Source organism: Macadamia integrifolia, chromosome 1 (genome assembly GCF_013358625.1).
Source record: "Macadamia integrifolia cultivar HAES 741 chromosome 1, SCU_Mint_v3, whole genome shotgun sequence".
NCBI lineage: Eukaryota > Viridiplantae > Streptophyta > Magnoliopsida > Proteales > Proteaceae > Macadamia > Macadamia integrifolia.
The window spans coordinates 613,587-625,284 of NC_056557.1; the positions used below are offsets into that span (position 1 = coordinate 613,587).

The 11,698-nt window shown below is 43.0% G+C and overlaps 1 protein-coding gene across 1 annotated transcript; it reads right to left on the minus strand.

The window, feature by feature from the left end:
* Nucleotides 1-8,283: 8,283 nt before the first annotated feature.
* On the minus strand, nucleotides 8,284-11,428 carry LOC122079178. The gene is made up of 2 exons (XM_042645439.1): nucleotides 10,942-11,428; nucleotides 8,284-8,465 (listed from the first exon to the last, which is right to left on the minus strand). The coding sequence occupies exons 1-2, from the start codon at nucleotides 11,426-11,428 to the stop codon at nucleotides 8,284-8,286; spliced, it is 669 nt and encodes a 222-aa protein (XP_042501373.1).
* Between the last annotated feature and the right edge of the window lie 270 nt (nucleotides 11,429-11,698).

Sequence of the window (11,698 nt, forward strand, 5' to 3'; positions counted from 1 at the left end):
TCCCTAGGCCCATGGGTGGGCTGTAGCACCTAAGGGTGTCAATATGTAGGGTTGATAATGGGCCAAATGGAAACCAAATTGTTAAGCCAAAAAATCGATTTCGGTCTGATTTGGATCAGTTTTTATTGGCTCGATGTAACGAGCTGTTATTGGGCTGCTACCATTTTGGTTTGGATTTTTTCATACAAATGTATTTAAAAAGGGAGGAGATTAGGTATGTCGTCGATTTTCTTGGAGCTAATAGTTCATCTAATGGGAGGGGAATATGAGACTTTTCCAAGGAAATGAGGAGGGAGGTAGACACAAATCTGAGTATACCGGCAGCATACACTGTCTTTTCCCATTTAAAAAATTGGAGGAAATTAGGCACACTACTGGCTTTCCTGAAGCTAATGGCTCAAACAATGGGGGATTGGAATAGGATAAGCAGGGGACTTTTCCAAGGGCGGAGGAGAGAGGCAAACACAATGCTAGCGTGTATGACATTTTCTATTAAAAAGTATTGAAATAATGGTTTTTATCGACTTTTTTATATTTATTGGTTTTAAACGGTTTCGATATGGCTTTTATATCAATTTTGAGTTTGGCTTCAATTTATATCGGTTTCATAAAACACCAAACTGCTAGTGGTTTGGTTCATAATGAACCGATGAGCTTCAATTGGTTTGACTGATATGAACTTAAAATGGTACCCTGGCTAACACATAACTAGATCCTCGTCAGTGCCACTGGAGGCCCAACCCGCGTCCAATAGCTAGGAGGACTTAGACACACAACCCAACACATGGACGCACACCCTTGGGTCCTCCCAACCATTGGACGTGCAATGGGCATCTAGTGCCACTAGAAAAGGATCTGAATCCAACATAGAACTATCTCCTCGTATGAAATGACATTATTGCCCTTTTTCATGTATTAGTGCATTTCTTTATACCGCTTGCTCAAATAACCTTCTCCCTAATTCCTTATTTACCAATAAGCAAGTTTCATATATCGGGCAAAAACACAAAGTCAATGAAAACTTGGACCTAGTATGGTCATATCTTAAACATGGACGAGTCTTTCTAACTCTATGACAAGATTTTATTTTTATTTTTTATTTTTTTACTGGACTTGGGTGATTTGCCCGAGACAAAACATGATATTCCAACTATGTTTGTAATTAACAAGGATCCACTAGCCATCTCGTGCATGGATTTAGTTCATGGAATATGTCGGTTCCAAAACTAATACCTATACCAATACGTATCAAATCCATATCGATGTATCATGCATTTTTTCCCTCAAATATATCAATGCCAAACATTCTTTTACCATTTTGCCCTCTATCCATGTTGTACCACCAATCGGGTATCGTCCATGTAATATCCCGCTTCTTAAACCCTGTCTGATTTCGTGATTGAACCGGTTTAACCATGCAGGAACCGAGCCAGAGGATATTAGAGCGGGTTCCTTATGGGCTATGATGACACGGGTGACTTTAAACACCGGCTGGCCCGACAAGTCTGAGCCAGTGCCAGAAGAGACGGGAGTGCCAAAACCGTGTACGTGCACCTACCATAAGGCTATGTACGGATAAAACATGTATTATATCCGTATTTTAAGGTATATACGTATGCTACATCGTATGCTTGGGATGGGGTCCGAGCCGAGGTCTGAACCCGGTCAAAATCCCATGTCTTGACTCTCGGGTGGGTATAACAGGTGGGTACACCCACCCACCTGAGTGACCCATCCGACACTATTCACTTAATTAGGAATAGTATATAAGACTTTATGATTTATTTTCTTTCCATTTATTACCCTCGTACGTTTGGTGAGAAAAGTAAAGAGGAGAGAGAAAAGAAAGGGAAGAAGGAAGGAAGAGGAAGAAAGGAAGGATTCCGCGGCGCCGAAGCTAGATCTTGCCATTCCGGTGCCGGGAGTGTAATCTTCAACTCTAGATCTACAGTTGGAGGTAAGAAAAGTTGGGTTTTACGAACATTAACCATACCCACGCTTTAAACCCTTGATTCGAGTATGGTTTCTTAAGATCTTGTAAACACCCTTTGAAATGATGAATCTAAGGTTTAATAGATGATTTATGTGTTGATCTTGAAGGATTTGAAGAGATATTGACAAGGTAGAAGGAGCTTTGTGAGTTGGAAGTGATTTGGAGGGTTTGAAGCCATTTTTTAGCAAAGAAGGTAAGATGGTTCTCCTCACTCGAATCTAACTTAGATCTAAGCTAGAACCATCCTATATGACTTTAAAGGTGTGAAGAATGGGTTGAGAAAAGCCCTATTTGGGTCCCCAAGGAATGGAGGAAGTTGAGAAGAAACTGGGGTTTTTCCGCCAAAACCGGCGGGTACAACCGGCGGGTCCCTACCCGCCTGAGAGCACCCACCTGAGAGGGCAGGGGGGTCCCTGGCCAAACCGGCGGGTAGGACCGGCGGGTCCTACCGGCGGGTCCATACCCGCCGGTCCAAACCGGCGGGTAGGACCGGTGGGTAGGCAGCCCACCTGTCCGACCCACCTGAGTGGCCCCGAAGGTGATCCGTAGGTCCGATTGAGCCCAAATCGGACGTGTGACCTTCTTTCGACGTTCTAAACACGATTTTGAAGTCGGATTTCATTAATTTTGATTCTAAAATGGTGAAGTACTAACCCCGCTCAATTATGTTAGGTTCGCCAAATCATACCCGATTCGCTCCGGATCTCGCCCGTACCGATCGGGACTCCTTGTACGCTACAAGTAAGTGGAGAGAGGACGTTTGGCCTTGTTTCAAGGCATTTGTTTGGCATTCATATAACTATATCTAATCTAGTCATGTCATCATGAATATGCTATATAGATTAGTCATTCTTCGCATTGATGTGCATTTATGCTATGTTTACTTTTCAAATGCAAATTGAATGTGATGTTATATGTTGAATGTGGACATCATGTTGCATAATGCATTGATAGATTAGATGCCGTGGTCGGCTTGAAAACGAATGCATTGGTGGCCCGTGGTATGGGACACGGTGGCACTATGCAGTCGTACTACATATAGGAGCATGCGGTATTAGGATTCTCACCATCCCGTGCTACGACCCTTCCCAACAGGGGTTAAGGTGTTGGGTTGCCATTTGGGGGAAGCAGGGGTCGCGGTTGTCGGACACTGTGGCGGTTAGGCATTACGCCCGGCGAGTCATGTAGGACAGTCGGCAACCCCGGTGGTATTTCAAGAGGGCCAATCGTACTGCTTTTAAATTGCTGAAGTCAGCACTGTCATTTAATTTATTTACATTTCTGTTGAGAGCCGGTGGACGGCATTGTCTTTATTTTTCTGAGTACTCACGGTGGGCCTTCTTCAACAGCCCTATGGGCGTATCGCGGGAGGGAGTTCGCGGCTCGTACCCGGAGTATACGCGCACTGTGGTTGTAGTAGCACTAAAACCAAAGACTTAGTAATGTTGATTAGGTGTATGTGATATAAAATGACTTGCATGGCATGTAGTGCATATGATGTGATGTGATGTGATGTGATGTGTGGACTGTTGTGTGTGGTCCACCTCTCTACTTACTGAGCTAGTGAGCTCATTCCACGTGTACACCCCTTTTTAGATGATTTTGCAGGTCATTCATCTGAGGAGCATGGGGTGGGTCCCACAGTCGAGTTTCCTGGAGAGGACTGGTGGACCCCTGATGAGTTTGAGCACGGCGTAGACTGCGCGTGTGAGAGCTGTGTTGCGGGACAGCGGTTCTGAGGCCGAGCTGAGCTCCAGCCTTGATACCGATGCCGGGCTGTGTACTCTGATATTTTGATAATTTCCCTGTATATATATTTGATATTCAAACTTTATTCTTTTTTGTGTATATATATCATGCCTTCGGGCCCAAATGTATATAATTATGGTATTGCCATTTGGGTATCAGGTATATGGGAATTATTACAGGTAAAACTTAGTCTTCCGCTGATTTGATGAGTTGATATTAGTGTGTGTATGCTGTGGTGGAATACAGTGTCTGATGATCCTGGCAGGTTTGGGTTAACCGGTGTTAACTCGGTCACCGCTCCGGTTCAGTGTGAACGGGGTGTGACAGTGATCATAGAGGAGGGTCACCAATAAACACCAAAACTATGGTTAGGTATCCCCAAAATTACCGAGCGAACAAGCTCCATTCTCCTAGCCATAAAGAGTAAATTTTCTTTTCACCCTGCTACCCGGCCCTAAACCTTGTCTAGAATCAGAAGCAAGGACTCCTCTTTTACCCTACCTTTGAAAATTTTAACACCCAAGTACTGGGTAGGGAAGTTACACATAGGGATGCCTAAAACATCAATAATAGCCTGTTTACACTAGGGAGGAACCGAACCTAGGAGCAGCTTACTCTTTTCAAGGTTGATTCGCTGCCCAGAAAATTCTTCATATTTTGAAAGAAAAATCTTTAGATTCTTCACATACCTAGTAGAGGCATTAAAGAAAATAAAGATGTCGCCCGTGAAAAGGCTATGGGCTGGAGTGACTACACCACGCGGACCAGACAGGGATTTCATTTTCTTCTTAGCAACCAAATCAACTAGCCCTCTACAGAGCACCTCCTCAGCAATGATGAACAACATGGGGGATATCAGATCACCCTGCCGTAGAACCCTTTCCACACCAAAGTATCCCACTGATGCTTCATTCAAAAGGACCGAAATTTTTGCAGAATGCAATAACTGATAAATCCATGAAGTCCATCTGTGGGAGAAACCAAACTTGCGCAAGACATGGAACAAGAACTTTCAAGAAATGGTATCGTATGTCTTTGAGATATATCTTCAGCCCCATACCTCCCCCGCGTGTAGACGTGAACATCATATTTGCCAATTCCGATGTCAGATTAATATTGAACTAGATGATCTTCCCTTTCTGGAAGGCACCCTACTCCTCAGAGAAGATTCTAGGTAAAACCTTGGACAATCTCGAAGCCATAATTTTTGAAATAATTTTACATAAAAAATTCCCCATACATAAAGGGCGGAATTTGTCCAAGGAGTTTGCACCCTCCACTTTCAGGATCAACACCGAAAAATTGTTATTGATCATGTAAGGCATATGATTATTTCTAAAAAATAAAATAACAGCCTTACAAACATCAACCTTAATAATATCCCAACATACCTGATAAAATGAGCCAGGGAATCCATCCGAACCAGGGGCGCTTTCAGGGTCAAGCTCCCAAATTGCAGCTTGAATTTCATGGGTCAATGGAATCTCATCAAGGAGGAGCCTATCATCTTCCTCCAAGGTAGAAGGGATACACTCCAGCAGCTCCAAATGCTCATGTAAGGGCACAGTCTTATGAAAAGACTCGTAAAAACCTATCACGTGCGCTTCAATCTGGTCTTTATCAGAGATCACCACACCATCATCCTTTCTGAGCACCCAAATTGAATTTTTAATTCTCCTCATTTTTGCAGAAATATGAAAAAATTTAGAGCACCTATCTCCCTGCAGCCTCCACTTGATGCGAGCTTTTTCAGCCTATAATTTCTCATAATTTTCCAGTGCCTTAAGATGCCTGATTTTTATGTCTGCTTCCAGAAATAATATCAGGCATCCCATTCACTTCAATTTCATGTTGAACCTCCTCCAGGCCCTTCTTAGCATCTTCCAATTCCACATTAAAATTAGGGAAATTGATTTTAGCCCAGGAATGCAACACCCCTTTCAATCTTTTAAGCTTCTGCACAAAGACAACCATATGGGACCCTACAATGTCATCAGCCCACGATTCCCTAACAGTGGACAGGAAGTCTTCATGCTCCATCCCAGAATCTTTGGAATTTAAACGGGCAATTTCTAGGTCTCTCAGACGCCTCAGAAACCACCAAAATTGGAGAGTGATCAGATGCTACCCTTTGGAGCACCAACTGATGCGCTTCTTGAAAATTGGATATCGAAGCATCGTTACAGATGCTACGGTCCTGCACTGCAGCAACATTCCCTCTTCTTCTATTATCGGACCAAGTAAATTTTTGATCCTGTGAGGGGATTTGCATCATTGAGCACGCATCGACCATCGCCCAGAAATCCACCACCAATCCTTGATTAAAAGCCCCTAGTCCTCTCTTTTCATGAGAAAATAAGGTCGCATTGAAGTCCCCAGCTATCATCTAAGGCACGTTAGGTCCAGGCTATGCAACCACCAACTCAGCCCATAGCTCTCTCCTAGCCGCTCGAAAGCAATTTACATGAAAAACAGAGATGAAAACACTTGTATGCATCCATCGAACAGGCATACTGATCTATTGTTTCGAAGAAGCCCAAATCGCAGGTTTAGAAATTCCCCTGCGCCAAACCACCCAGAGATTGGGGCTCTACCATCTCTATCATTCTGGATAAATTCTGAGTCGAACCCCCGCTTGCTGAAGAATAAAGAAGGAAAATCCTTCACCTTCATTATAGGCTCCGCCACATACAAAATATCTGGCCTTTTATCCCTTAATAAATTACACAAAGCCAACCTTGCGGCGGCCTTCTTCATCCCTCTAATATTCCAAAAGAGGGCCTTCATTTAGAACTTTTTTGATATGCAATACAGTCAGACTTCCTCAGAGTCTGCCTCGTATTGTCCACGTGTTTCCCCTTCTTCTGTCTCGTAGGCCTTTTTTCAATTTCTTCGCTTTCACAGAGAGCTCTGTCATTTTGCTCCACATCATCATGAGTCACCACTACAGCACCCCCTTCAATCTGTAGAGGGTTGAAGGAGGAGATAACATTATTATACCACTCCACGTGGTTGATGTTTCTTTTCTGACCCCGGTGTGAAACGCCACCTCCCCTAGCTAAGGCCATCGATTTCCACCCTCTCCCTCTTCTTGTGCTCCTGGCCACGACCCAAACTCTTGCCCCATTGTAAGGAACAATCCCCTCTCTAGAAATCGGGTTCTCTGGACCACATTCTAACCCGTTAAAGGATCCATTCATTGATCCACCATCTGGGTCCATCGACCCATCCTCTGACTCAGCATCCTGGTCCGAATCAACCTCCTCCTCATTGTTATCCTCTTCAATGAGCTGACTTGGAGAGATCTCAGTCCTACTTAGAATATTCCCTTCTATATTCTCATCATCTCCCAATGGAATGACATTATCAAAGCTACCATTAAAGTTGGTAGAATCTGAAAACCTTCCAAGATCGTTTGGGGTAGAATTTGAATTGGCCAATCTAATTATAGAATGTGATACTTCCTTTGGATGGGAAGAAATCATACCCGAATTGGACACATTCACCTGAGCACACCCCTCCCAACGCACACCATTCTGATCACCACCCTTCTCGGTGTAAACCACAATAGGGATGGATCCCTCGGGGTGCTTCTCTTCCCTAGCTTAAAAATTTTTCCTATCTCTGTAGGAATGCACCAAGTGCCCCACCTTCTTGCAAAAGCTTCATCTGGTTAATCCATCCTCGTAGATTATCACTTGTTTGAACCATAAAACCTCGTCTGTACCTAGTTTCCATCTGTCCACCTAAATTCCATCAGTCCTACTCGCTCCCACCTCGATCTCCACCTAAACACTAGCAAACGATCCCATAACAGCAAAGCGAGTGCGCTTATCCAGTGCTACTGGTCTCCCAGCAGCCTTTGCTATGGTCAAGTGTATCTTCTCATGGGGCAGATCAGGGAACCTGATCCAGACAAGCTTTTTAGTGAGGTTCTTCGCATGAACGAAATGGGCCATATTTAACTTGCAAAGTTGTTACTAAATGATTCATTGTCACACTCCGTTCACATAGAACCGGACCGGTGACCAAGTTAACTCTTTTTTTTTTCTCTAGAATATCATCTGTATTAAAAAAAAGAAGATGAAAAATATAATACAAAAGGGGAAAAAACACCCAAATGCAACACAAACAATTAAACTGAGAACAGCAGAGACGGACTTAATCCACCTTCGACATTGTCATCAGCATAAAAAATCAATCGAGCCAACTCTCCACCACACAGCGAAGAAGACTAAATTCGAGGACTAGAGTAGTCTATATCTCAGACGACCCAAGGCATCTATGTCCAGATCCAGATTGACCAAGGCTAGCTAAGATGTCACTGGCAAAGAGGTTTCAAAGCAAGTAGCAGACTTTGACAAGAAATCCGCAGCAGAATTTGCTTCACAAAAGCAGTGCGTGATCTTCCACTCCACCCTTTCAAGGTAAGTCAAGCAGTTAATCTACCTTTGCTGAAATTTCCAAGGAATTTTCTTTTTCTACAAAAGAATAACCACCGTGGCAGAGTCACATTCAATCCACAAACTTTGCACCCCTAATCAGTCAACAGCTTTAATTCCTGCAATAATAACCTGAAATTCTGCCTCAAAATTTGTGCAAATTCCAAGGAACTCTCTGTAGTTATATAACACTTCAGCCTTCGCATTACGCAGAATACCATCCCCACCTGCTTTTCCCGGATTGCCCAGCGTGCAGCCGTCTGAATTTAATTTCGCCCATCCTGTCGGAGGAGGACACCAAAAACTTTCAAATAAATCTCTTTGCCTACGCTACACCCCTAGAAATCCCAACCTTCTAGCACACATCAAGTCTTCAATCGAAACAGCCACCCCAGAATGGGCCAGGGACTGAGTTACCTTTTGTTAACCCAAAACCTATCAGGATCATCTAACACAGTAACCACAACACAGCATATGCACACTCTAAACAAAGCAAATTCTGTATTTCAGCTGAAGTCTTACATGTATATACTAGTAAATACTCCAATACTCTTGATACCGCAATTGTATTACATAATAACTTTACATTTGGGCTCATAGACATGATATATATACAAGAAATACAATTTAAACATCTAGAGTACAACAGGTGTAAATTTGTAAAAATAATAAAAAAGAATCCCGGTATGTTATCAATGTTGCTATCCAGCAACACAGCTAACACACGGGCACTTGGCCCCGTGCCTCGGATCTTCTGGGACCCACCAGTCTCCAATTGAAAATTCCACAATGGGTCCCGACTCTAGCTCCTCAGCCGGGTAACCTATAAGATCATTTAAAAATGGTGTGCACGTGGGATGAGCTCACTAGCCTAGTAAGTGAAAAGAAAGACCAAGCAAGCATTGGCAATACAAATGAGCATATATGCATGCAAGTTCATTTTATCATCCTCCACCTAGACAATAATTCTAGGCCATAGGTCATGTGCTACTCACAACCACAGTCCACGTATACCTCGGGTATTAGTCTCGAACTCCATCCAGAGATACGCCCATATGGTTATAGGAGAAGGCCAGCCATGGGTACTGAAAAGTAAAATGGGCATTGCCCTGTATTAAAGTAAAATGGGCCTTGATTTGCATTACAGTAAAATGGGTCTTGCTCTGCATTAATTTAAAAGTAGTACGATTAGCCATCTTGTTATATCACCAAAGTTGTCGACCTAGTGATAGGTTGGGCATACTTCTAATCGTCATCGTTGGTACACAACCTTAGGCTTTCCCCCAGTGACATACCCAGGACCTAAACCCTTGCTGGGAAGGGCCGTAGCATAAGAAAATTTCATTCCTAACCGCATGCTCATAAATGAGATAGTACAACTGCATAGTATCACCGCATCCCATTCCACGGGCCACCAATGCATTCGTGTCCAAGCTGACTACGACATCTAGTCTAGCAATGCATCATATTCAATAGTTTAGAGTCATCCATCTCATATCTCAAAGCAAGAATAAGCATTTATCAATTAAGGATATCAGCATGTCAAGTCATAAATGAATTTCATAATGCACACATTTTTTTTTTCTAGAAGATGATTTTAGTGAAAAAAGGTAAAAGAAAGAAATACATCAGAAGGAAAAAAATGACATAGCAGAATCCCCTAGAGCCACTAGCACTCTCCACCTTCTGCATGGCCATCAGCAGAGAGAGTGAGCAACGCCCTAGAGGAATCTGTAGCTATGCCTGTCCAAAACATCATTCTTTAAAGAATCTGCTACATGTCTGGGGAAAGACACCGAGAATTCAGAAGTTCCAGATTTTGAAGCCTTTTTCACGAGGAAATCCACAATCAGGTTTGCTTCGTGAAAGCAGTGAGAAATCTTCCAAGGAATCGATTTCAGGAAAGGAAGAGAAAACAACCATCTTTGAAGAATGAACCAAGGAATATGGTTCCTTTGGATTGCAGAGACAACCGCAGCCGAGTAAGATTCGATCCACAGATCCCTAGCGCCCAGCTCCTTTGTCATCATTATTCCTTCCATTACAGCCTCAAACTCAGCTTCATAAATTTTCTTGATGCCCAAAAAAATTACTAAATGAATCACAAACCTTCCCTTCATTATTGCAAACAATCCCTCCTGCTCCTGCCCTTCTTGGATTTCTCAGAGAGCTACCATCAACATTAACCTTTAACAAATTCGGTTGGGGTTTGCACTTCCAGAGGAGTGAGATACCTAGGAAGCGCCACTTCCAATCCCACTTTCCTATAACAAATAACATCATTTGGAGATTTCACCTCCCCGTTTGACCTCCTTAAACAAAGGCCAAGATCCTAATGGCTTAAATTAAAGATGTGCGACTCGGATTTGGAGGCGTTTTCATGACACCTTCTGTTTCTTTCCCACCAAATGTTTGCTGCTATGATGCAGAAACCCATCGTTCAGGGGGTTTTAAGGTTAATAACTCTAGCCTTGTTCCTCCACCACCTAGACAAATTATCAATTGACTGGTGCATCTACCACCTCACCTCAAAGCAATCAGATAACATTTTCCAGACAGAGTTTGTAAAGGAGAACTAAGGAAAATGTGGTCGATGCTATCTTCAGCTTGCTTATAGAGAACACACTTGGAAACAAAGTAGATCCACTTATTTCTAACTTGCTCCTCCGTAGGGAGTTTTCCATGAGCTAAACACCATCCCAGGGTAGAGAACCTAGGCGGTATGTCTTTTCTCCAAACTAGAGAGCTCTAGGGAACCTTCCCAAGCCAAGGAAGTGGAAAAGGATCCCAGAGTCGATAAAGACCAGCAGTACATATCTTCCACGCCTCCTGAAGGAATTTTTATCTTGAGAATTTTGTCAAAAAATCTGGACAGATCCACCAATCTCACCCCAGTGAGTGCCCATTCTCCACTATGAATGAACTCTCTCACCTTGGCATTGAACCTGAGATTGGGTAGGTCCATTAACTGAAGCGCCTCCAACATGGATTTAAGTCCCCACCACTTGTCCTTCCAAAAATTTGCTAGATTACCATTATCGATAATCCATCTCTCATTTTCTTCCACAATGTTCCATACTTTTTTAACACCCAAGGCAATAGAGGAAGAAAATCCACCTTTTCTAAATCTGCCATCTTTCTTGACAAACCATGCCTTCAGGAATGCATTGGCCTCTGATTTCTCATGTTTGATTCTCCATACGAACTTACATAACATAGCCCTATTAGTATCTCTGAGAGTCATGATACCTAAACCTCCTTCCTCTTTTGGCTTACAGAGGTTGTCCCATTTTACTATGATTTTTCTTCCAGTTTCTACCTCACCCGACCAAATGAAGTTTGTCATCCACCTTTCCATAATAACTAAAAGGGAGGATGACCACCAATAAATAGAAAAGCTATGGTTAGGAATACCTGTAATGACCGACATCACCAGCTCCGTTCTTCCTACCATAGACAAAAGATTTCCTTTCCATCCCGCTAGCTGACCCTTGACGTTGTCCATCACAGGCAG